Below are 25267 nucleotides of genomic sequence, written 5' to 3'. Positions count from 1 at the left end.
GGGTTATGGGAGTGTAGTGATTTGGTATTGAGGAACTGGGTACGAGGGGGTTATGGGAGTGTAGTGATGGGGTATTGAGGAACTGGGTACGAGGGGGTTATGGGAGTGTAGTGATGGGGTATTGAGGAACTGGGTACGAGGGGGTTATGGGAGTGTAGTGATGGGGTATTGAGAACTGGGTACGAGGGGGTTATGGGAGTGTAGTGATGGGGTATTGAGGAACTGGGTACGAGGGGGGTATGGGAGTGTAGTGATGGGGTATTGAGGAACTGGGTATGAGGGGGTTATGGGAGTGTAGTGATGGGGTATTGAGGAACTGGGTACGAGGGGGTTATGGGAGTGTAGTGATGGGGTATTGAGGAACTGGGTACGAGGGGTTTATGGGAGTGTAGTGATGGGGTATTGGGGCACTGGTTACGAATGGAGGGGGTACGGGAGTGATTGCCAAGGACTATTCCCAGCAGATCTGACATTGTCTCTCAGGTCAGTCTTCGGCATTTTTTGGAACCATCGAGATTTTCACCGTTGTTGATGGAATTGAGGATTTTCTTTGATCGGTAGTTTGGACCGAAACAGCTGAATTCCTTCTGAAGTCCATTCAAACTGTAATAAATGACCCGTGGTCGACATTGACCGAATCCGGTTCCACGCACCGTCCTCTCCTTCGGGTCACTCTCCGATTCCGGTGGAACTTGGCGTAACAGCGGAGACCTGGCGAAGACAGAAGGAAGAGCTTTAAAGGGGTTCAGTCCTTGGGGCTCACCCGGCGGGACCCAGCTCAATAGTTCACCAACCTTAACCACTTCTAACGAGGCTGAGCCCATTTCCCCATTTATCATCCTGACATTTACAATCCAAACTTTAGGCAGTTTGTGCTGCAGAGTCAAACCCTAACCCCAGACCCTGACCCCTAAACCTGGCTCTAATCCTAACAGCAGCCTGTCCTTGGACCAACATCTGTCTCTCAACAGCACCACTGAACTAGACCTCAGGATGTAACCTGGCCTGCCCCTAAGCACCAAATTCAGCACCTGTACTGACCGATACTGGAAGCTGAGTAAGGAGTGAGTGAGTGAGCGGGGAGATTAAACCCATGTGTCTGATGCCCACTTCTCATGTCTGGGTGGCTATGGATGAGTCTGAGCCTGAGGCAGCACCCACCTTCTGCACACATACAGTCATCGTAGCATTTATTGTTGAGGCCGCGATTGTGGGGTTTGCAGATGTGCTGCCGGAGATCACAGCATGAACCTATGGGAAGGAAACAAACAAACCGGCTCAGATCATGAAGTCCCAGGACTTCAGCACAAATTATAACAACTACTGCACACGTGGCAGACACCGCACAGACAGACAGACACCGCACAGTCATCGCACAGACAGACAGCGCAGATGGACACACCGTACAGACACCACACGGACAGACACCATATAGACAGACAGACACCACACAGAAAGTAACCGCACAGAAACATCATACAGTCACCGCAGACACCTCACAGTCATCACGCACATCACAGATACTGTCACTGCACAGACAGACAGCGCACAGACAGACAGCGCACAGACTGGATGAGCAGAAATTTCCTCCAATTAAATATTGGGAAGACTGAAGCCATTGTTTTCAGTCACTGCCACAAACTCCGTTCCCCTCCCTGGTCACTGTCTGAGGCTGAACCAGATTGTTCGTAACCTCAGCACCCTATTTCACGCTGCGGTGAGCTGAGCTTCTGACCCCATCACTAAGACTGCCTACTTCCACCTCTGTAATATCGCCCATCTCTACCCGTCTCAGCTCATCTTCTGCTGAAACCCTCACCCATGCCGTTGTTACCTCCAGACTCGACCATTCCAATGCTCTTCTGGACAGCCTCCCACCTTCCGTAAACTTGAGTTCATCCAAAACTCTGCTGCCCGTATCCTAACTCACACCGAGTCCCGTTCTCCCAACATCCCTGTGCTCGCTGACCTACAATGGCTCCCAGTCCGGCAACACCTCGATCTTAAAATTCTCATCCTTGTTTTCAAATCCCTCCGTGGCCTCGCCCCTCCCTATCTCTGTAACCTCCTCCAGCCCTACAACCCTCCAATTCTGGCCTCATGTGTGTCCCCCACTCCCTTCTCCCCACCATTTGTAGCCTTACCTTCAGCTTAGATCCTAAGCTCTGGAATTACCTCCTTAAGCCTCTCCACCTCTCTCCTCCTTTAAGATGCTCCTTAAAACCTACCTCATTGACCAAGTTTTTGGTCTTTATCTCTATGTGGCTCAGTGTCAATTTTTGCCTGATTACGCTCCTGTGAATGCCCTGGGACATTTTACTACTTTAAAGATGCTTTATAAATACAAGTTGTTGGAGGGAGGGAGAGAGAGATCGAGTCTCCCTCCTCTAGAATATGTTGAATTTGGAGAGCTGGTTAGGGTCAGGGAGTCAAGTCCTGCACCTTTCAGGTGGCAGGGAAAATCTGCACTCTCACTGGATAAAATATGTTCTTTCTGAATACATTTTAAAATCTTGTTTTAATGCAGGTTTCAATTCTCCTCCCATGTAGGCAGTTCCACAGTCCTTTGAATCTCATTGTTTAATACCTTCTCTTGGTTACCATATAGCATCCTCTTGATTCATAAAGTTCAGAACGAGGAAAGGCTGTTTAGCTTATCCAGCCTCTGCTTCCCAACAGACCATCTCTAAGTCACTTGAGATCAGGAATGGATAATCGCAAGACAGACATCTGGTGTGTGTTTTATAATATGTTTCAGTCAGTGATTATACAGCAGCTGTGGAGAGATGATAGCAGAGCAGAGAATGTGCATCTCATACACAGCATGCTCGAGACACTATCCAATGTACTATTGTTTTCCACCTGAGTTGGTAGCTCTGAAGTGCCAATATTTTGTTGCCTGCAGCACTGGCACAGTTAATCCCCCTCTGCTCTCTGAACTATTAGGTTATTGTGTTCAACAATTAATGTTAATGAGTCTCCCACTGGATTTCTTAGTCTCTGTTAAATTAACTGATGTGGAGATGCCGGTGATGGACTGGGGTTGACAATTGTAAACAATTTTACAACACCAAGTTATAGTCCAGCAATTTTATTTTAAATTCACAAGCTTTCGGAGATTTTCTCCTTCCTCAGGCAAATGTTTCAAGATCTCCTTGAAGCCTACGCATTTATACATATTGACATGGTGTTTACAGACTGCCCCTGCAACTGCCCGTTGCCAAGGCAATCACCGTGTTCAGACAGAGAGGTGTTACCTGCAGAACCCCCGAATACACATTCAACAAAAAAACAAACAGGGAAAAAAAACAGAGAAAAAAAAACAAACACAGAGAGAGGCAGAAACATCCGGAAGGCAGAGAGAGCCAGCAAATGACCCATTATATTAAAAACAGATAACATTTGTTCGCTGGTGGGGTAACGTGTAGCGTGACATGAACCCAAGATCCCGGTTGAGGCCGTCCTCATGGGTGCGGAACTTGGCTATCAATTTCTGCTCGACGATTTTGCGTTGTCGTGTGTCTCGAAGGCCGCCTTGGAGTACGCTTACCCGAAGGTCGGTGGATGAATGTCCATGACTGCTGAAGTGTTCCCCGACTGGGAGGGAACCCTCCTGTTTGGCGATTGTTGCGCGGTGTCCGTTCATCCGTTGTCGCAGCGTCTGCATGGTCTCGCCAATGTACCATGCTCTGGGGCATCCTTTCCTGCAACGTATGAGGTAGACAACGTTGGCTGAGTCACAGGAGTATGAACCATGCACCTGGTGGGTGGTGTCATCTCGTGTGATGGTGGTATCTGTGTCGATGATCTGGCATGTCTTGCAGAGGTTACCGTGGCAGGGTTGTGTGGCGTCGTGGACGCTGTTCTCTTGAAAGCTAGGTAGTTTGCTGCGAACGATGGTCTGTTTGAGGTTGGGTGGCTGTTTAAAGGCGAGTAGTGGAGGTGTGGGGATGGCCATAGCGAGGTGTTTGTCCTCATTGATGACATGTTGAAGGCTGCGGAGAACATGGCGTAGTTTCTCCGCTCCGGGGAAGTACTGGACGACAAAGGGTACTCTGTTGGTTGCGTCCCGTGTTAGTCTCCTGAGGAGGTCTATGCGATTTTTTGCTGTGGCCCGTCGGAACTGTCGATCGATGAGTCGAGCGTCATATCCCGTTCTTACGAGGGCGTCTTTCAGCGTCTGTAGGTGTCCATCGCGTTCCTCCTCGTCTGAGCAGACCCTGTGTATTCGCAGGGCCTGTCCATAGGGGATGGCCTCTTTGACGTGGTTAGGGTGGAAGCTGGAAAAGTGGAGCATCGTGAGGTTGTCCGTGGGCTTGCGGTAGAGTGAGGTGCTGAGGTGCCCGTCTTTGATGGAGATTCGTGTGTCCAAGAAAGAAACTGATTCTGAGGAGTAGTCCATGGTGAGCTTGATGGTGGGATGGAACTTGTTGATGTTATCGTGTAGTCTCTTTAGTGATTCCTTGCCGTGGGTCCATAGAAAGAAAATGTCGTCGATGTATCTGGTGTATAGTGTTGGTTGGAGGTCTTGTGCAGTGAAGAAGTCCTGCTCGAACTTGTGCATGAAAATGTTGGCGTATTGGGGTGCGAATTTGGTCCCCATGGCTGTTCCGTGTGTTTGGGTAAAGAACTGGTTATCGAAGGTGAAGACATTGTGATCCAGGATGAAGCGGATGAGTTGTAGGATGGCTTCCGGAGATTGGCTGTTGTTGGTGTTGAGTATTGATGCTGTCGCAGCGATGCCGTCATCGTGGGGGATACTGGTGTATAGTGCCGAGACGTCCATCGTGGTGAGAAGTGTTCCTGGTTCAACTGGTCCGTGGGTACTGAGTTTTTGTAGGAAGTCTGTAGTGTCACGACAGAAGCTGGGGGTTCCCTGTACGATGGGTTTCAGGATGCCCTCGATGTATCCAGAGAGGTTCTCACACAGGGTTCCGTTGCCTGATACGATGGGACGTCCGGGTGTGTTGGCTTTGTGTATCTTTGGGAGGCAGTAGAAGTCTCCCACGCGGGGATTACGTGGGATGAGAATGCGTAGGATGCTTTGAAGGTCTGGATCGAAGGTCTTGATCAGTTTGTTGAGCTGGTGGGTGTGTTCTTTGGTCGGATCTGCGGGTAACCGTCTGTAGTGTTCCTGGTTGTCCAGTTGTCGGTATGCTTCTTTGCAATAGTCTGTTCTGTTCTGTATGACTATGGCTCCTCCTTTGTCCGCTGGTTTGATGACGATGTTGCGGTTGGTCTTGAGAGCGTTGATGGCGTTGCGTTGTGCTCGGGTGACATTCTGGACTGTCTTCTGAGTGCGGCTGATGAATCTGGCATTGACGCATTTCCTGACAGCTTGAGCATACATGTCCAGCTGAGGGCAGCGACCCTCCGGAGGAGTCCAGTTTGACTCTTTCCTCTTCGGTTGCTGTACCGCGGATCCCTCTGTCTGCTGTTCCGGATCGTCGATTGTCTCATTGGATTCGCTGCTGAAATCTTGGGGTTTGTGGTAGAATTCCCGGAGCCTCATTCTCCTGATGAATTCCTCTGTGTCCGCCGCGAGACTAGTGGGGTCCATTTTGGTAGTGGGGCAGAAATTGAGCCCTCGGCTGAGAACTTCGATTTCGTCTGGTTGAAGGGTGTGGTCGGATCCGCGGTACAGCAACCGAAGAGGAAAGAGTCAAACTGGACTCCTCCGGAGGGTCGCTGCCCTCAGCTGGACATGTATGCTCAAGCTGTCAGGAAATGCGTCAATGCCAGATTCATCAGCCGCACTCAGAAGACAGTCCAGAATGTCACCCGAGCACAACGCAACGCCATCAACGCTCTCAAGACCAACCGCAACATCGTCATCAAACCAGCGGACAAAGGAGGAGCCATAGTCATACAGAACAGAACAGACTATTGCAAAGAAGCATACCGACAACTGGACAACCAGGAACACTACAGACGGTTACCCGCAGATCCGACCAAAGAACACACCCACCAGCTCAACAAACTGATCAAGACCTTCGATCCAGACCTTCAAAGCATCCTACGCATTCTCATCCCACGTAATCCCCGCGTGGGAGACTTCTACTGCCTCCCAAAGATACACAAAGCCAACACACCCGGACGTCCCATCGTATCAGGCAACGGAACCCTGTGTGAGAACCTCTCTGGATACATCGAGGGCATCCTGAAACCCATCGTACAGGGAACCCCCAGCTTCTGTCGTGACACTACAGACTTCCTACAAAAACTCAGTACCCACGGACCAGTTGAACCAGGAACACTTCTCACCACGATGGACGTCTCGGCACTATACACCAGTATCCCCCACGATGACGGCATCGCTGCGACAGCATCAATACTCAACACCAACAACAGCCAATCTCCGGAAGCCATCCTACAACTCATCCGCTTCATCCTGGATCACAATGTCTTCACCTTCGATAACCAGTTCTTTACCCAAACACACGGAACAGCCATGGGGACCAAATTCGCACCCCAATACGCCAACATTTTCATGCACAAGTTCGAGCAGGACTTCTTCACTGCACAAGACCTCCAACCAACACTATACACCAGATACATCGACGACATTTTCTTTCTATGGACCCACGGCAAGGAATCACTAAAGAGACTACACGATAACATCAACAAGTTCCATCCCACCATCAAGCTCACCATGGACTACTCCTCAGAATCAGTTTCTTTCTTGGACACACGAATCTCCATCAAAGACGGGCACCTCAGCACCTCACTCTACCGCAAGCCCACGGACAACCTCACGATGCTCCACTTTTCCAGCTTCCACCCTAACCACGTCAAAGAGGCCATCCCCTATGGACAGGCCCTGCGAATACACAGGGTCTGCTCAGACGAGGAGGAACGCGATGGACACCTACAGACGCTGAAAGACGCCCTCGTAAGAACGGGATATGACGCTCGACTCATCGATCGACAGTTCCGACGGGCCACAGCAAAAAATCGCATAGACCTCCTCAGGAGACTAACACGGGACGCAACCAACAGAGTACCCTTTGTCGTCCAGTACTTCCCCGGAGCGGAGAAACTACGCCATGTTCTCCGCAGCCTTCAACATGTCATCAATGAGGACAAACACCTCGCTATGGCCATCCCCACACCTCCACTACTCGCCTTTAAACAGCCACCCAACCTCAAACAGACCATCGTTCGCAGCAAACTACCTAGCTTTCAAGAGAACAGCGTCCACGACGCCACACAACCCTGCCACGGTAACCTCTGCAAGACATGCCAGATCATCGACACAGATACCACCATCACACGAGATGACACCACCCACCAGGTGCATGGTTCATACTCCTGTGACTCAGCCAACGTTGTCTACCTCATACGTTGCAGGAAAGGATGCCCCAGAGCATGGTACATTGGCGAGACCATGCAGACGCTGCGACAACGGATGAACGGACACCGCGCAACAATCGCCAAACAGGAGGGTTCCCTCCCAGTCGGGGAACACTTCAGCAGTCATGGACATTCATCCACCGACCTTCGGGTAAGCGTACTCCAAGGCGGCCTTCGAGACACACGACAACGCAAAATCGTCGAGCAGAAATTGATAGCCAAGTTCCGCACCCATGAGGACGGCCTCAACCGGGATCTTGGGTTCATGTCACGCTACACGTTACCCCACCAGCGAACAAATGTTATCTGTTTTTAATATAATGGGTCATTTGCTGGCTCTCTCTGCCTTCCGGATGTTTCTGCCTCTCTCTGTGTTTGTTTTTTTTTCTCTGTTTTTTTTCCCTGTTTGTTTTTTTGTTGAATGTGTATTCGGGGGTTCTGCAGGTAACACCTCTCTGTCTGAACACGGTGATTGCCTTGGCAACGGGCAGTTGCAGGGGCAGTCTGTAAACACCATGTCAATATGTATAAATGCGTAGGCTTCAAGGAGATCTTGAAACATTTGCCTGAGGAAGGAGAAAATCTCCGAAAGCTTGTGAATTTAAAATAAAATTGCTGGACTATAACTTGGTGTTGTAAAATTGTTTACAATTAAATTAACTGCACTGAGTCTGACAGGTGGGGGGGAGGGGAGGTGTTGACTAGTCCCGGGATTAAGTAATCACAGCAATAACAAGCAATCAGATTAACCCTTTAAGGTTCTTGCTGCCAGCTGTGCCAGGGTACTGCAAGGGTTAACCATTTAATCATTGCTCAAATTACATTTACAAAGAAGCAACTTGCATTTATATAGCACCTTTTATGACCTCATGACATCCCAAAGCGCTTTACAGCCAATGAAGTGTAGTCACTGTTGTAATATAGGAAATGCAGCAGCCAATTTGCGCACAGCAAGGTCCCACAAACAGCAATGAGATAACCTGTTTTAGGTATTGATTGAGGGATAAATATTGACCAGAACATGGGGAAAACTCCCCTGCTCTACGAATAGTACCATGGGATCTTTTACATCCATCTGAGAGGATAGATGGGGCCTCGGTTTGCCATCTCACCTGAAAGACGACATCTCCGACAACGCAGCACTCCCTCAGTACTGACCGTCTGGCAGTGCAGCACTCCCTCAGTACTGACCCTCCGACAGTGCAGCACTACCTCAGTACTGACCCTCCGACAGTGCAGCACTCCCTCAGTACTGACCCTCCGACAGTGCAGCACTCCCTCAGTACTGACCCTCCGACAGTGCAGCACTCCCTCAGTTCTGACAGTGCAGCACTCCCTCAGTACTGACCCTCCGACAGTGCAGCGCTCCCTCAGTACTGCACTGGAGGGTCAGCCTGGATTATGTGCTTAAGTCTCTGGAGTGGGGCTTGAACCAGAGGTGAGAATGTTGCCAGTGAGCCAAGTCGTTGCTGCTCAGAACTTATTGCTTTTGTCTCTTTTTCTTCCCTCTCTCTGTCACCTCAGCAAAGAGCAGCATTGGTGACAGTATTGGGACACAACTACGACCCTCTCACTGCCCTCTCAACTAAAGAACAACAACGAACATGAGACTAAAGAGGGGACTGCAGTGTTTCTACGTTACTGTGTCAAAACAAGGTCACACACGGTCCCAATCAGTAGCCACAGCTGTTCCATCCGTTTCTAATGGCCACTGTTCTCATTTTTTGTCATTTTCTGATTTTCCTTCTGTATCAGTAATGGTCACAGAGTCACAGCTAGAAGACGGACAGAGCCATCAAAACCCCCTCTAGACCAAAGCTCAGACTTCTGCATCAACAGCGACTGCCCCAGAAGCTTGGCTGAGAAACCTCATTAATTATTAAAGAAATATGAGCAATGGGTTGGAGCCTCAGGTCAGTCAGTCCTACATTGTGGTCAGTCCTGCGGTCAGTCCTACTTTGTGGTCAGTCCTACATTGTGGTCAGTCCTGCGGTCAGTCCTACATTGTGGTCAGTCCTGCGGTCAGTCCTACTTTGTGGTCAGTCCTACATTGTGGTCAGTCCTGCGGTCAGACATTGCGGTCAGTCCTGCGGTCCGACATTGCGGTCAGTCACTGTGCAGGTACCAGGCAAGCAGTCCAGGTGATGATCACATGGTTCCACTTCAGCCAATGAGGTCAGGTTCCCGTTACTCTGGTTTTTGCTGCGACGTTTGTCTACAAGGAAGAAACAAAATAAGAAAATCAACTCTCCGGATGGAAACAGTTTTGTTAGCGTGCAAAAGTTGCATTTATTCATCACTGTACTACCCTAACTAACTAAGTTGATTAGGTGAGTGGGCAAAACTGAGCCAAGTGAAATTCAATGTGGGTAAGTGTGAGGTCATCCACTTTGGACCCAAGAACAGAGTATTTTCTAAATGGCAAGAAGCTAGAAACTGTGTAGTCCCAGTCCGGATATCCAAAAATTACTGGACTGATACAAAAAATAATTTGAAAGGCGAATGGAATGTTGGCCTTTATCTCAAGAGGGCTGGAATACAAAGGGGTGGAAATTATGTTACAGTTGTACAGAGCTCTGGTTAGACCCCATCTGGAGACTGCATTCAGTTCTGGGCACGGCACCTCAGGAAGGATATATTCGCCTTGGAGGGGGTGCAGTGCAGATTCACCAGAATTATACCGGGGCTAAAAGGGTTAAATTATGAGGACAGGTTGCATAGACTAGGCTTGTATTCCCTTGAGTATAGAAGATTAAGGGGTGATCAAATTGAGGTGTATAAGTTGATTAAAAGATTTGATAGGATAGATAGAGAGAAACTATTTCCTCTGTTGGGGGAGGGGGGAGGGGGGAGGGGGGAGGGGGGAGGGGGGAGGGGGAGGGGGGAGGGGGAGGGGGGAGGGGGAGGGGGAGGGGGAGGGGGGAGTCCAGAACAAGAGGGGAAACCTTAAAATTAGAGCTCGGCCGTTCAGGGGTGATGTCAGGAAGCACTTCTTCACACAAAGGGTCGTGGAAATCTGGAACTCTCCCCCCCCAAAAAGCTGTTGAGAATTGCTCCCTCTCCACATCGCTCCTCCCCTTCCCCCACACCCTCATTCCCCCCCTCCCCTCACCCTCATTCCCCCCCTCCCCTCACCCTCATTCCCCCCCTCCCCTCACCCTCATTCCCCCCCTCCCCTCACCCTCATTCCCCCCCTCCCCTCACCCTCATTCCCCCCCTCCCCTCACCCTCATTCCCCCCCTCCCCTCACCCTCATTCCCCCCCTCCCCTCACCCTCATTCCCCCCCTCCCCTCACCCTCATTCCCCCCCTCCCTTCACCCTCACCCTCATTCCCCCCCTCCCTTCACCCTCACCCTCATTCCCCCCCCCCTCCCCTCACCCTCATTCCCCCCCCCCTCCCCTCACCCAATTACCTTTCTTCTTTGCTGAAGGCCACATTTCTGGCTTCATATCTTCATAATCTGTCCAATCAAAGAGCGTCATGTCGAGGGTGGGATTTACCATGGCGACTGGTCTCATTCCGGCCTACACGAGCTCGGAGCAACGACGGGAGGGTCAGAGATGGGGCAGAGGAGACACAGAGGTATTGGAACAGGAAGACAGGAATGGAGTAGATAAGTCATCAAGGAAAAATGGATTATTTGACAGACAGAAACAAGAGAGAGAGAACAGGGCAATTGAGTGATAATGAAATGAATGAGCAAAGAAAATGACAGCAATTAGATTGGGAGAAATAATCCTTTGCGGACAGTACAGAGACCAGACAGGAGAGACAACAAGTGAGGTGGATCTGGAGATAATCCACCAGGCAACATTAATCCAACAACACCAGACCCTCGGGCAGGGGACCTGGTGTCACTTGGGGATTCGGTGTGAGTGCAAATCCCACCATGGCAGTTTGAGATTTTGAATTCAATTTTTAAAAAATCTGGAAATAAATGTCACACTTGCTTCCGAAGCCTGCATGTCTATGCTGACTGATTGCCTGAGTAGTGAATGAGCCAAGATTTCCTCCGTTATATTCATAGAAAAGATACAGCACAGAAGGGGGCCATTCGGCCCATCGTGTCCATGCCGGCTCTAAGAACAACCAGGTGCCCATTCTAATCCCACTTTCCAGCACCCGGTCCGTAGCCCTGCAGCTTACAGCACTTTTAGGTGCAGGTCCAGGTACTTTTTAAAAAGAGTTGAGGGTCCCTGCCTCTACCACCAATTCGGGCAGCGAATTCCATACACCCACCACCCTCTGGGTAAAAAGGTTTTTCCTCATGTCCCCTCCAATCCTTCCACCAATCAGCTTAAATCTATGTCCTCTAGTTTTTGAACTCTCCGCTAGGGGAAACAGGTACTTCCTGTCTACTCTATCTGGGCCCCTCATAATTTTGTACACCTCAATCAAGTCTCCCCTCAGCCTCCTCTGCTCCAAGGAAAACAACCCCAGCCTATCCAATCTCTCCTCGTAGCTGCAATTTTCAAGCCCTGGCAACATTCTTGTAAATCTTCTCTGCACTCCCTCCAGAGCAATTACGTCCTGTCCCTGTCCCTGTCACGACTCCATCTCCCTCCTAAAGGCTCATTCAGCCTGCACCAGATGGACCACATCCTGTCCGACCAAGGGTTAAGCTCCAAACCCCATATTCCAGTCACCATTGACCTCTTAACTTCCACCTCCACAACATAAGTAGCCTCCGCCCCCGCCTCCGCCCCCGCCCCCGCCCCCGCCCCCGCCCCCCACCTCCACCTCCACCTCCACCTCCACCTCCACCTCCACCTCCACCTCCACCTCCACCCCCACTGCTACCAAAACTTTTATCTTCACTTTAGTCACCTCTAGTCACCTCTAGTCACAATTTCCCTCTTGTTGGTCGATAAACTCCACCCTGTGCAAAGTTCCACTACCTGCATCCTACCTTGGCACTGATTGCTTGCCCATCATTCTAACCCCTGGTGACCTACAGAGTCTCCCTATCCCACAATGTATTGATTTAAAAATCTCCATCCTCATCTACAAATCCCGGCACAGCCTCTCCCCAACCAATCCCGGCACAGCCTCTCCCCAACCAATCCCGGCACAGCCTCTCCCCAACCAATCCCGGCACAGCCTCTCCCCAACCAATCCCGGCACAGCCTCTCCCCAACCAATCCCGGCACAGCCTCTCCCCAACCAATCCCGGCACAGCCTCTCCCCAACCAATCCCGGCACAGCCTCTCCCCAACCAATCCCGGCACAGCCTCTCCCCAACCAATCCCGGCACAGCCTCTCCCCAACCAATCCCGGCACAGCCTCTCCCCAACCAATCCTCCACCCTTTAGCCTGTTCTGAGCCATTTGTTCCTCAAACTCTGGTCCCTTGTCCAACTTCCACCATTGATGGCAGAGGTTTGAGTTATTTCAGCTCGACTGTCTAGCACTCCCTCTGTAAACCCCTCTATCTCACATCATCACTCCCCACTCTTAAATGCCTTCTCAAGACTGTCCTATTCGATTATGCCTTTGGTTACCTCTCCTAACTCCCCACACGTGCTCTATGCCCATTTTTGGTCCTCTCTAAAGTGCCTTGGGATGCTTTTCTACACTGAAGGTGCTCCATAAATGTGTGTTTAATAGAATAGTGGTGTCAATGTGCGAAAGACAATGAAATAATCAGATAGGAGAGCCTGATTGTTGCCCTGAGTATGAACTGTAAGTGTTCAATTCCCTTCTTACTGGTGATAATAGAGACTCTGAAGGACTGTTGTGTACTCACAGCTGCTCGGTGTGGTGTCAGTGATTTGACCGTATGCACCGGGATTTATATCCTGAAGTGGCAACAATAACTGGTAATCCCATCATGACTTACCTGGTTTACCAGGTACTGCTTGTTATATTCCTGTACCCTAGCCAGATCAGGACATTTCTGCTCCATTACACCTGGCTGAGGGAGGAACATTTGCTACTTGCTGCTTCTGGTGGCCGGAGGCTGTGGCTTGTGACCTGGTACAATCTGGTTTACCTGTTGCTGTGTGTCCCTAGGCTTTGCTGCTGGTGCTTCCTCGGTTGTGGTGGTGGTCAGCAAGGTGCTGGTCACAATGGTGCTGGACATCGGTAAAGGAGTTGTGGAAAGCTCATTCGACACCCTGCTTCGTGTCACATCCTTTAAGAATGGGATTAACTCAGTTTCCGGCACTTTCCCTGCAGGGAGAGGATACGTATAATGACAGAGATTAAGAGATCTATTAATCAGCTGCAGTTAAAGAACAAAATGTCCGACAGGGTGACATGGACCTGCTGGGTGTGACTGAGCTGCAGCATCTGCTGTATATTTTGTACCTTCAAGTTTGTTGTACCATTTGATTGGATGTTATTCTCTCTGTCACTTTGAGGTGTGATTGCTCACTGCTGTGAAAGTTGAAGTAATAATTAACCAACTGAATTAACTTGCAACACACGCTGCTTTCATTTGGCATTTCAAATGTGACAACTGGTTCAAGATTTTAAAAAATGCTCAGGCTGAAGGAGAGAGGCCCAGTGGGAGGGTCAGACTCACCTCCCTGTCCCTGTCCCCGTTCTCCACCCCCGGCCAAAGAAAGAGGAGGTCGCAGGTTGAGAACCCAGTGTATTTTTGTGCAGCTACTGGTGTTTGTACCGACAGCAGCAATCAACACCGGAGAAAGTTTGCTCACCAGCCAGACACAGTGCAGTCCAATGGACTGCAGCCGATCCTCTACACAAGTGGCTCCCTGACAAAGACCGTCATCCCCAGGATTAGTTAACACTATCACTCATGGAAATATTCTGCATAAAACTCAAACATTTAGGAAATCTCCAATTTCAGTTTGTTGCTCTCTCCCAATATCACACACAATTCCTGCCCAAAGATCTCCCAGTAACATTCCTGGCCACCTGCTCAGTTTGAACAGATACCACACTAACCGGCACTGTGTGGCAGCACCAATATGGTACTTTCATGGGACTTTTGGTCAAATTTCATGCATCAAGCTGACCTAAATTTTGTCAAAAAATCTGATGGGAATTCTGAATGAGATGCAAAGTCTATTCCATGAGGCTCGGCTGGTTGCAGAGCCTCACTGCCCAAGAGACTAAGTCATGAAATAGGCCCTGCAGCTTCACGCATCTGATTTACAGTGAAAGAGAAAAGTGGCCTCACTGGAGGCTGCTTTGCTGGGCAGTGCTTGTCCCTTTTTAAACAGTGTAACTATGCTAATAAGGTTCCTAGCTGATTACCATGTTGCTCCAGTGAAACGTGGTCCCTGGTTTTGAACTCACCTGGCCCGAAGCTAGATTATTGCTGCAAAAGTTGATTGTGAAATTGTTAATTTTTTTCCAGTTTGCACCCTGCTCCCTGCAATATGTGTGTTAATGTGAAAGGCATTCCTTTTTCCTTATTTTCTTCCCTTTTCCCAAATGAACTTGCAGTGAAGTGCTGAGGATGGGAATTCTAACAGCACCACATGATTGAGACGAGCAGGACAAAGTTATGGGGGACACTAATTTCAGGGGCAATGACACCTGCATTATCATTGCAGGTACAGCACAGAAGGAGGCCATTTCGCCCATCGTGCCTGTGCCAGCTCTTTGAAAGAGCTATCCAATTAGTTTCACGTCCCTGCTCTTTCCCCATAGCCCTGCAAATTTATGTCCACACATCATTCCCTCAGGATCCACCTTTAAAGAACCCACCAATCCAACCTGGACCTGTCATCACCTACACTTCACAAGAGACATTGGGGGTAATTTTAACTTTGTCGATAGTGTAAAATGTTGAATTAGCCGCCCGTTACACTCCCCGCCCGTTACACTCCCCGCCCGTTACACTCCCCGCCCGTTACACTCCCCGCCATTGAAACCAAAGGAAATAAAAGTCGGGGGGGGGGGGGGACTACAAAGGGCGGCCAATACAATATCGCCCAAAGTTAAAATTCCTCCCAATGTCATAGAGTTACATCATCTGCTAACGGCTGACCTGCAGACAACTTCCAGAATGGAGCTAGCACTTCCCCCCACCAGTGAAGGTTACCACTGTATTACGCTCTTAAACGTTACACCTCTTCCAGAGGTGAGGTGAGAGTGACTGCCCTTGACATCAAGGCAGCATTTGACCGAGTGTGGCACCAAGGAGCCCTAGTAAAATTGAAGTCAATGGGAATCAGGGGGAAAATTCCCAGTGGCTGGACTCATACCTGGCACAAAGGAAGATGGTAGTGGTTGTTGAAGGCCAATCATCTCAGCCCCAGGACATTGCTGCAGGAGTTCCTCAGGGCAGTGTCCGAGGCCCAGCCATCTTCAGCTGCTTCATCAATGACCTTCCCTCCAACATAAGGTCAGAAATGGGGATGTTCGCTGATGATTGCACAGTGTTCAGTTCCATTCGCAACCAGTCAGATAATGAAGCAGTCTGAGCCCGCATGCAGCAAGACCTGGACAACATCCAGGCTTGGGCTGATAAGTGGCAAGTAACATTCGCTCCAGACAAATGCCAGGCAATGACCATCTCCAACAAGAGAGAGTCTAACCACCTCCCCTTGACATTCAACGGCATTAACATCGCCGAATCCCCCACCATCAACTTCCTGGGTGTCACCATTGACCAGAAACTTAACTGGACCAGCCATATAAATACTGTGACTACAAGAGCAGGTCAGAGGCTGGGTATTCTGTGGCGAGTGACTCACCTCCTGACTCCCCAAAGCCTTTCCACCATCTACAAGGCACAAGTCAGGAGTGTGATGGAATACTCTCCACTTGCCTGGATGAGTGCAGCTCCAACAACACTCAAGAAGCTCGACACCATCCAAGACAAAGCAGCCCACTTGATTGGCACCCCATCCACCACCCTAGACATTCACTCCCTTCACCACCAGCACACTGTGGCTGCAGTGTGCACCATCCACAGGATGCACTGCAGCAACTCGCCAAGGCTTCTTCGACAGCACCTCCCAAACCCGCGACCTCTACCACCTAGAAGGACAAGAGCAGCAGGCACATGGGAACAACACCACCTGCACATTGCCCTCCAAGTCACACACCATCCCGACTTGGAAATATATCGCCGTTCCTTCATCGTCGCTGGGTCAAAATCCTGGAACTCCCTTGCTAACAGCACTGTGGGAGAACCTTCACCACACGGACTGCAGTGGTTCAAGAAGGTGGCTCACCACCACCTTCTCAAGGGCGATTAGGGATGGGCAATAAATGCCGGCCTCGCCAGCGACACCCACATCCCACGAACAAATAAAAAAATACATCGAGACAGATATCAACTGCTGCTGGAAGACCACCAACCTGGTGAAGGAGCCCCCTTGGTCTGCCCAAAACCTGTTGGTCTTCCAGCTGGAGGAGCTGTCCACAACCGAGTGTTGCCAACTGGCATACTCCAAAGTCCAGGAGTGCGTGCTGTGGGACGCATTGAGGCGAGGTGCGGCCTACACAAAGGGTCTATGGGGAAAGGCCACCATGTAAGGCCACCCACTTTGTATTGTACAGAATGTATTAGAAGATATGTACTGTGTTTTGAATTGTAATAATGGGATCATAGTGTGTACGATCTGCATTGTATTGGTTTGAACTGCATTACTTGGAATTGTGTCCTTTTACATTGAACTGTGTGTATCTTTAAATTTTATGCAATAAAGTATATTTTGAAATATTAAGAAGAGAGGACTTTGAGATTATATAAATGTTGTAGATCTGGACAATCCACAATATGTTTCCAAAAGCCATTACACAGCAGCTCTTGTTTCAGTCTCATGCTGATAACTTCTAAACCACTGAGAAATTTGGAGGCAAATTGTTTTGCTATGAATGATATGCCTAGTGTGACCAGAATGCCAGTTACAAACAGATCTTTCCACACTGACCGAAGAAAGCTGGACAAAGAGCTGATGTTCCCTCAGCCCATCCTGTGATCAGGGACTTCCTGATGTACATCAGGCTCTGAAGGCCAGGGATGACACTACTCTGAAAAACAGGGTCAGCTAGATGCAGGTACCAGGCAATGAAATCTTTCAACATTGCCTCAGCTCACATTTCTTCAAGCCTGTCTTTTTGAAAAGTTACAGCAAGGAAGGAGGCCATTCAGCCTATCCAGTCTGCGCTGGCTCTGTGCAAGAGCAGTCCAACTAGTCCCACTCCCTCGCCCTTTCCCTGTAGCCCTGCAAATTTTTTTCTTTCGAGTACTTATCCAGTTCCCTTTTGAAGGCCATGATTGAATCTGCCTCCACCACTCCCTCGGGCAGTGCATTCCAGATCCCAACCACTCGCTGTGTAAAAAAGTTTTTCCTTTGGTTCTTTTGCCAATCACCTTAAATCTATGTCCTCTGGATTGATTAGGGAAAGCCAGCACAGATTTGTTAAAGGCAAATCTCGCTGTCAGATTTGCCAAATTAAGGTCAAAGGTGAGAATCCGTGCTGTGGATTTCACGTTCACACCCCAAGAGTGAAGACATGGCCAAATACCCAAATTCAACTGGAATTTAAAAACAGGTGTCAGAGGAATGTGACCTCCCTTGTAAAAGCAGATTATTATTTCACACAATGTACAAAGAAGTGAGGTTCAGATCAAACCAGAGCAAAAATATCCTCCTTCATTTAATTTGTGTTTTTTTCCCATCTGTTTTCCTCCATTTTTCAGATCTCCTTTCTGCTGGTGAGGACAGGGTCCCATTATCCTTACACCAAAACATCAGGTCTGTGGCTGACACCTCACCCCCCCCCCCCCCCCACTCATAAACACAGTGCATCGGTCCATCAATGTCCTACCTCATCAACTGAACGTTACTTTTACTTTAAAATGCACATTTATTCACAATTCAGATGTAGAATATCCATTAACAGCCCCTGAGCAGGGATGGAGAGGTGCAGACAGAGTGCAGACCCCCTGAGCAGGAATCAAGAGGTACTAACAGAGTGCAGTTGGCTCAGTCTGGTAAAATTATGACCAAAACTGCAATTTGTTTCACACTATGATAATCCCAATTGACATTCAAAACAGAATATTTAACATATACCCTGAAGGAGTGAGTCAGGTCCAATAAGTGAGTGAGTGAGATGCAGACCAACAGGAGCAGAGAGAGGAGGAGAAAGCAAATGAGAGTGACACATGCAGAGGGAGAGGGAAAGGGCGATAAAGAGATAAAGTGGAAGTGGGAGTCAAAGAATAATGGGGGAAGAGCACAAAAGGGGGGAGAAGAGAAGACAGAGTGACAGACATAGGGGATAAAAGAAAGACAGAGTGGGAAAGCTATGCAGAGAGTGAGAGTGTTACAGGGAGAGAGGGAGAATGTGAGAGGAAGAAAAAGACAGGAGAGGGACCAGAGGAGAGTACTATATGGACAGAGAGAATGGCAGAGACAGAGAGACAAACAACTTGCATTTATATGGTGTAGAGAAAGGTCCCCTGACATAAGGAAAAGAAAGGACAGTGAGCAAAGGAGATGAGATTAGGACGTGTGAACAAAACCTTGGTCAAAGAGATGGGTCTTCAAGAGGGAGAGGGAGGTGGAGAGGTTTAGAGAGGCACGGCCACCAATGGTGGGAGAAGGGAGGGGGATGTGTAAGAGCCCGGAGTCAGAGGAACAGAGTTTAGGGAGGAGTTGTCGAGTTGGAGGAGGTTATAGAGATTGGGAGCAGCAAGGTCATGAAGGGATTTAAACACAACTATGAGAATTTTAAATTGAAATATTGAGGGAGACAACGTAGATCAGAGAAGACACGAGATAGGAGAGTGGGACTTGGTGCGGGATAGGATACAGGCAGCAGAGTTTTGGATGAGCTGAAGTTTATGGAGGGTGGAGGATGCACAGACTGAACAATTGGAACAAGACAAGATAGAAACATTGTAAAATAATCAAACTTTGGAAATTCATCACAGACCAGCTTATGGGTTTATTGTTCTTGATATAAGTTTTTTAAATTTACTATTTAATAAATCTAAAGAAAAATTACAGGCCCTGGAGCTATATCTGGTATAATTGGCTTTTCTATAACCATATCTAATTATTTCAGTTAAAATATAGTATATTCCATAAAATAACTTTGTCTGGTTAGTTCCAATGCTGGAGAATCTTTTCTACTTGTGAAAAATATTTAAAATGTCTGTTTGTCACTAAAGTCTTCAAGGTCCCTCTTACCCTTACTGTGTCGTGCTCGCTCTCTCCGATTTGGCTTCTTATGGTCTCTGTTGTGTTTTTTCCCCTTATTCGCAGACTCTCCTGTTGGATAATTTTCCAGTTCTCGAGGATAAAACTGATCACTCTGGGCCACAAATATCTTCTGCTGCATTGCTGCTGTTCTCTCCAGACTGTCTGTCTCCACTCGCACTGGAGTCAGACTCTCCAATCCCACATTGTCTTCGTCTGGTCTGTCAGCCTCCAGCACTCTGGTTACCATGGTGTTGGCCTTATCCTTCCTCTGTACTCCATGTTTGCGGCCTGGTCTGTGCGGGTCTGGCCAGGACTCATGTCTCTTCAGATTATTGCTGCTGTCTCGTGGCTGCAGTGTGATTTTCTTTTCTCTGGTTCCAGCTTCCAGAGCACAGACCTGACTCAGACCATGAAAAGCCAAGAGGAAGAGGAAAGGAGGCATGCGGTACCAGGCAACCATTTCTTCACACGATCAATCTGAAGAAGAAACACGTGAGGTGAGCCAGAAGTTTGGTTTTAACTGCTGATTAAGTGTTACGGTCTGTACAACATTCAGGGGCAAATTAACCACCATTGCCACTTTCTATATTCAGCTTTAGTGTGTGCAAAGACCAATCAAAACTCCCCCAATAGGTCAGATGGTAAAGACCATGTATAAACTACCCAGTTGCAGGAAAGGGTTCGGGATTCAATTGCTGGTCTATTTAGTTTCACCTGATGTCAGTCAGAATGATGGTAGAATTTGGTCCAATTTGCCTCAGTGTCCCTGGGCTACAAAGGGGAGGAAATGCAACTAGGTTATCGTGCATTGACCCCTGCTGGGATTCGTACCATAGCAACATGTGGTGCCTTCGGGAAAGTAATGGGAATAAGGGAAAAAATTGGCAAAAAGGCCAATCATAGCCTAAAGCTCTGCTGTTATCATGCTCACATCATGCTCTGAGATATTTACAGGCCGGTTCTAGTTAGTGTTGGGTGACACTCACACTTCTTTCCCATTTCATTCTGAATTTTCTCCATCCCAGAGAAAAAAAATTCAAAGCTGATATAACATCACCAGGACATATTAGGGGTGCCATTTTTTGCAAGTTCAAGACTGTACAGGGGTGGGATAGGATGGGGCAGACTGTGGGATGGAGGCAGGGTGCGGGACGGGGGCGGGGTGCGGGTGCAGGGACGGGGGCAGGGTGCGGGATGAGACGGGGTGGGATGGGACGGGGGCAGGGTGCAGGATGGGGATGGGCCGAGTGAGGATAGGATCGGAAAGAAACAATAGGTGGGTTTAGGCCCTAAGTTTGAGTTTGCTGGTGCTGAAAATTCACTGAAAACCTCAATAAGTAAATAATGTTACCACATCAAGAAACAGGAGTTGTAAAAATGTAATTTTCCTCCATCATTGTTAACATACGCACAATGCAGCAGTGATGGTTTTGTGCTTGCTTCATCCAGATCCCAATCGTGAATCAAAAACTTCCTGCATTTCAGCCTCTCAATAAATGGTTTATTTGATTTTTGACATGACTTTTTATCTTTATGTTTATGATCACTTCTCCTCCTCCTCCTCCCATGCCTCATCTAGTCCCCAGCCAAGAGAGGCAGTGGCCAGGTTTCATGCTTGTGCAATGGGACTATGCATCACCTGCCAGGAGAAGTGTGTGGCTTCATGTCACTAGGAGAATGCAAAGCCTTTTACTCTGTACCCCCTCCTGGTATCACAAACCTATGAGGTCCATAATGTGGTAACTTAGACCCACCATCTCCCCTCCTCAAGCACACAGGAACATAGGAACAGGAGTAGGCCACTTAGCCCCTTCGAGCCTGTTCTGCCATTCAATGAGATCATGGCTGATCTGTGACCTAACTCCATATACTCTCCTTAGCCCCATATCCCTTAATACCTTTGGTTAACAAAAATCTATCAATCTCAGATTTAAAATTAACAATTGAACTAGCATCGACTGCTGTTTGCGGAAGAGAATTCCAAACTTCTGCCACCCTTTGTGTGTAGAAGTGTTTCCTAACTTCACTCCTGAAAGTCCTGGCTCTAATTTTTAGGCTATGTCCCCGGTCCTAGACTCCCCAACCAGCAGAGATAGTTTCTCTCTATCTACTCTATCAGTTCCCCTTAATATCTTGAAAACTTCGATCAAATCGCCTTTTAATCTTCTAAATTCCAGGGAATACAACACTGGTTTGTGTAATCGCTCCTCGTAATTTAACCCTTGGTGTCCAGGTATCATTCTAGTAAATCTACGCTGCACTCCCTCCAAGGCCAATACATCCTTCCTAAGATGCGGTGCCCAGAACTGAACACAGTACTCCAGGTGTGGTCAAACCAGGGCTTTGTATAGCTGTAGCATGACTTCTACCCCCTTGTACTCTAGTCTTCTAGATATCAAGGCCAGCATTCCATTAGCCTTTTTGATTATTTTCTGTACCTGTCCATGACATTTTAATGATCTATGTGCATGGACCCTAATTTTCTTTGGACCTCCACTGTTTCAAGCTTTTCACCATTTAGAAAGTGCTCTGATGTATCCTTTTTAGGTCTAAAGTGGATGACCTCACACTTGCCTACATTGAAATCCATTTGCCAGTTTCACCCATTCACTTAATCTATTAATATCTCTCTGTAATTTTATGCTTCCATCTACACTGCTTACAATGCACCTATCTTTGTGTCATCGGCAAACTTGGATATGTGGCTCTCTATCCCATCATCTACGTCGTTAATAAATAGTGATTAGTTAAGGCTCCAACACAGATCCCTGTGGGACACCACTAGTCACATGCTGCCAATTTGGGTACCTGCCCATTATCCCTACTCTCTGTCTCCTGCCACTCAGCCAATTTTCTAACCAGGTCAATAATTTACCATCAATTCAATGAGCTTCAACTTTAGCTAACAGTCTCTTATGAGCGACTTTATCGAATGCCTTCTGGAAGTCCATATAAACAACTTCCATTGACATTCCCCTGTCCACTACTTTAGTCACCTCTTCAAAAAATTCAATCAGGTTCATCAGGCATGACCTGCCCTTTACAAATTCATGCTGGCTCTCTCTGATCAGCTGAAAATTTTCAAGGTGTTCAGTCACTCTATCCTTAATTATAGACTCCAGCATTTTCCCCACAACAGATGTTAGGCTAACTGGTCTATAATTCCCTGGTTTCCCTCTCTCTCCTTTCTTAAAAAGCGGAGTGAAATGTTCAATTTTCCAATCTAGAGGGACAGTTCCTGAATTGAGAGAACTTTGAAAGATTATAGTTAGGGCTTCTGCATTGTGTTCACCTACTTCCTTTGAAACCCTGGGAAGGAAACCATCTGGTCCTGGGGATTTGTCACTCTTTAGTGCCATTATTTTCTTCATTACTGTTAATTTGCTTATGTTAATTATGGTAAGTCCCTGATTTAAAATTAGTTTCCCTGGGGTTTTTGGCATGCTCTCCTTTTCCTCTACTGTAAATACTGATGCAAAGTAATTATGTAACATGTCTGCCATTTCCTTATTTTCATTTACAATATGACCATTATCAATTTTTAAGGGGTCCACCATCTTATGTCTTCATCTGTTTCCCTACAATCGAAAGTACTTCATTGGCTGTGAAGCACTTTGGGACGTCTTGAGGTGGTGAAAGGTCTTTTTTAAATGCAAATGCTTTTCTTTCTTTTTGTATTGTGGCAGTGAGTGAGCTTGGAGGGGTGATTGCTGCGTTGAATGATTCCATATTGTTTATAAACAGATGACCGACCTTTAGTGGCCCAGGGTTAGGGGGAGGAAAAATCAGGCAGGAAATCTGGTCCCGGACACCATCCAGTGATTCCCGCTGGAAAGTGCATGTGTGTGGGCATAGGATGAGGACAGGGTTTGGGTCAATGGTGATCCCACCATGGTTGAATAGTGTACACTCAGTGTCTGGGCTAACAACTTGGTTGGTTAATGGACCCAGGAACTGTACCCCAGCAAGAAAGGCACCTTCAGGGGAACAAGGGGGAAATTTAGACAGAGAAAAAGAAAAGGAAAACTATGATGTGATTGGCGAACCAGGAGACTTGGCTTTGCAAAAACACACCTCACAATCACAACACAACATTGTACGATAGCTTTAATATCTAAATACATGTGTAATGATGCAAAAGGCTGAGAAAGTAATCGATTGTTAAGGATAATTATATTCTGTAGGAGTTATTCAGATTTAACATCTCCATTCTTGAACGGGTGTCTCCCCAGCCCCCAAGGATAATGTTAATGATCTGCAGCTCCCCACGGAGACACTCTCTCACCTCCCATCTGCTCCAACACCAAACATCACTTCCAATTTCAACATTAATTTGCAGCATTTTCAGTAAGTACCCCCAGAATTACAGCTCTCCGGCATCACCTGCACAATTGACTACTTGCACCTAGCACCTCAGCTTCCACAAACTACCAGGAACGTCCTCGGTGTCAGATTCACAAATGTAAGGAATCTTACAACACCAGGTTATAGTCCAACAGTTTTATTTGAAAATCACAAGCTTTCGGAGGCTTTCTCCTTGGTCAGGTGAGTGTAAACAGATAAAACAGTTGGACTATAACCTGGTGTTGTAAGATTCCTTACATTTGTCCACCTCAGTCCATCACCGGCATCTCCACATCAGATTCACAAGGCATTGTTTCCAAGTCTCATTAAACATGTGTATCTCCTACACTCCCATCCCCGGGGTCTGGTCAAATGTTCAAAGCACTGCCGGAGTCCAGCCGCCATACAGCCTGTCCAATGGACGCACAAAACCAGCATCAGGGTTCAAACAGTACACGAACTTCTGCCCCTACACTACTAGATATCAAATTCAAAAGGTAAACCAGGAACACGCCTTTTCCAATCTGAACAACAAGCTACCGGCAACTAAATAAATCAATTTAACAGCAAGATTTTTAATATACACCCAGCCACATAATACACGTTCACTGTTCCCCACATAACACACCTTGGAATCCTGTTCAGTTTGGGAGAAAACAATTTATACACAGATTACAGACTGGGTTCCTGCCCACCGACTCGAGAGAGAGTGAGATACAGACAGACACACAGACACAGGCAGACTTCCATTCTGACAACAACCTGCAATGGTCTTTGCTCCAATAAACATAAAACATTCTGGAAATCCTCACAGAGCCATTTTCAGATGGGTTCAAGGTGCGATAAGGTGAATGGACAGACCTCGCCCTGAATAACGTTTTAAAAAAGGCATCGTTTGGTATTGAGCATCGCCCCCAGTCCCGGACACTCCCTACCTGCCTGTCTCCCGAGGACGGGGCACAGAGAGCGGCCGCTTCCCACAATCTGATCGAACCGAAGATTCAGTATCCCAAAGACTGGGACCGAGCATCCGCGCTCCCGACAATGATGTCAGCGACAGGCGGGAGCGCGCACAGGCCGAAAGAATAAAGAAATGCAACAAGAAAGACAGAATAGGAAATGTAATAAAGATATGAAGCAGAAGAGGGGGTCATGTCCGACCATCCGACCCATTGTCCGGAGGTGAATGGAGGGAGATCATTGGATGTTGGTGCACTGATTTTCAGAAGGTTTGGTCCCTCGAGCTATGGAATTGGAGGCAGCCTGGTGTGGATCGGGAATATAGGAGACATTCTCAGATTGACAAGTGCTGTCCCCGGGGAACGGTGCGAGAACTCGATGCCCGGCCTGTTTTGGGGAATCGAGAGGAGTATATCCAAGATACTGACCTGGGAGGCGAGAGAGTTGTGGTGGGTGGGACATTGTAACA

At 48.0% G+C, this 25267-nt stretch overlaps 1 protein-coding gene across 1 annotated transcript; it reads right to left on the bottom strand.

Moving 5' to 3' along the window:
* Window positions 1-282: 282 nt before the first annotated feature.
* Window positions 283-24952, bottom strand: draxinb (dorsal inhibitory axon guidance protein b; the record flags this gene model as incomplete). Its single annotated transcript, XM_067970035.1, is given in 8 exon segments — window positions 283-711; window positions 1162-1251; window positions 9479-9568; window positions 10768-10879; window positions 13347-13525; window positions 19483-19971; window positions 24767-24823; window positions 24826-24952. Coding segments are annotated over 8 exon segments (1257 nt in total), but the record flags the coding sequence as incomplete, so codon positions are not given.
* Between the last annotated feature and the right edge of the window lie 315 nt (window positions 24953-25267).

This window comes from Heptranchias perlo, chromosome 32, assembly GCF_035084215.1.
Source record: "Heptranchias perlo isolate sHepPer1 chromosome 32, sHepPer1.hap1, whole genome shotgun sequence".
In the NCBI taxonomy this organism is placed as follows: domain Eukaryota; kingdom Metazoa; phylum Chordata; class Chondrichthyes; order Hexanchiformes; family Hexanchidae; genus Heptranchias; species Heptranchias perlo.
Note: the sequence above shows the minus strand (reverse complement) of the source record. Positions and strands in the feature narration are given on the sequence as shown.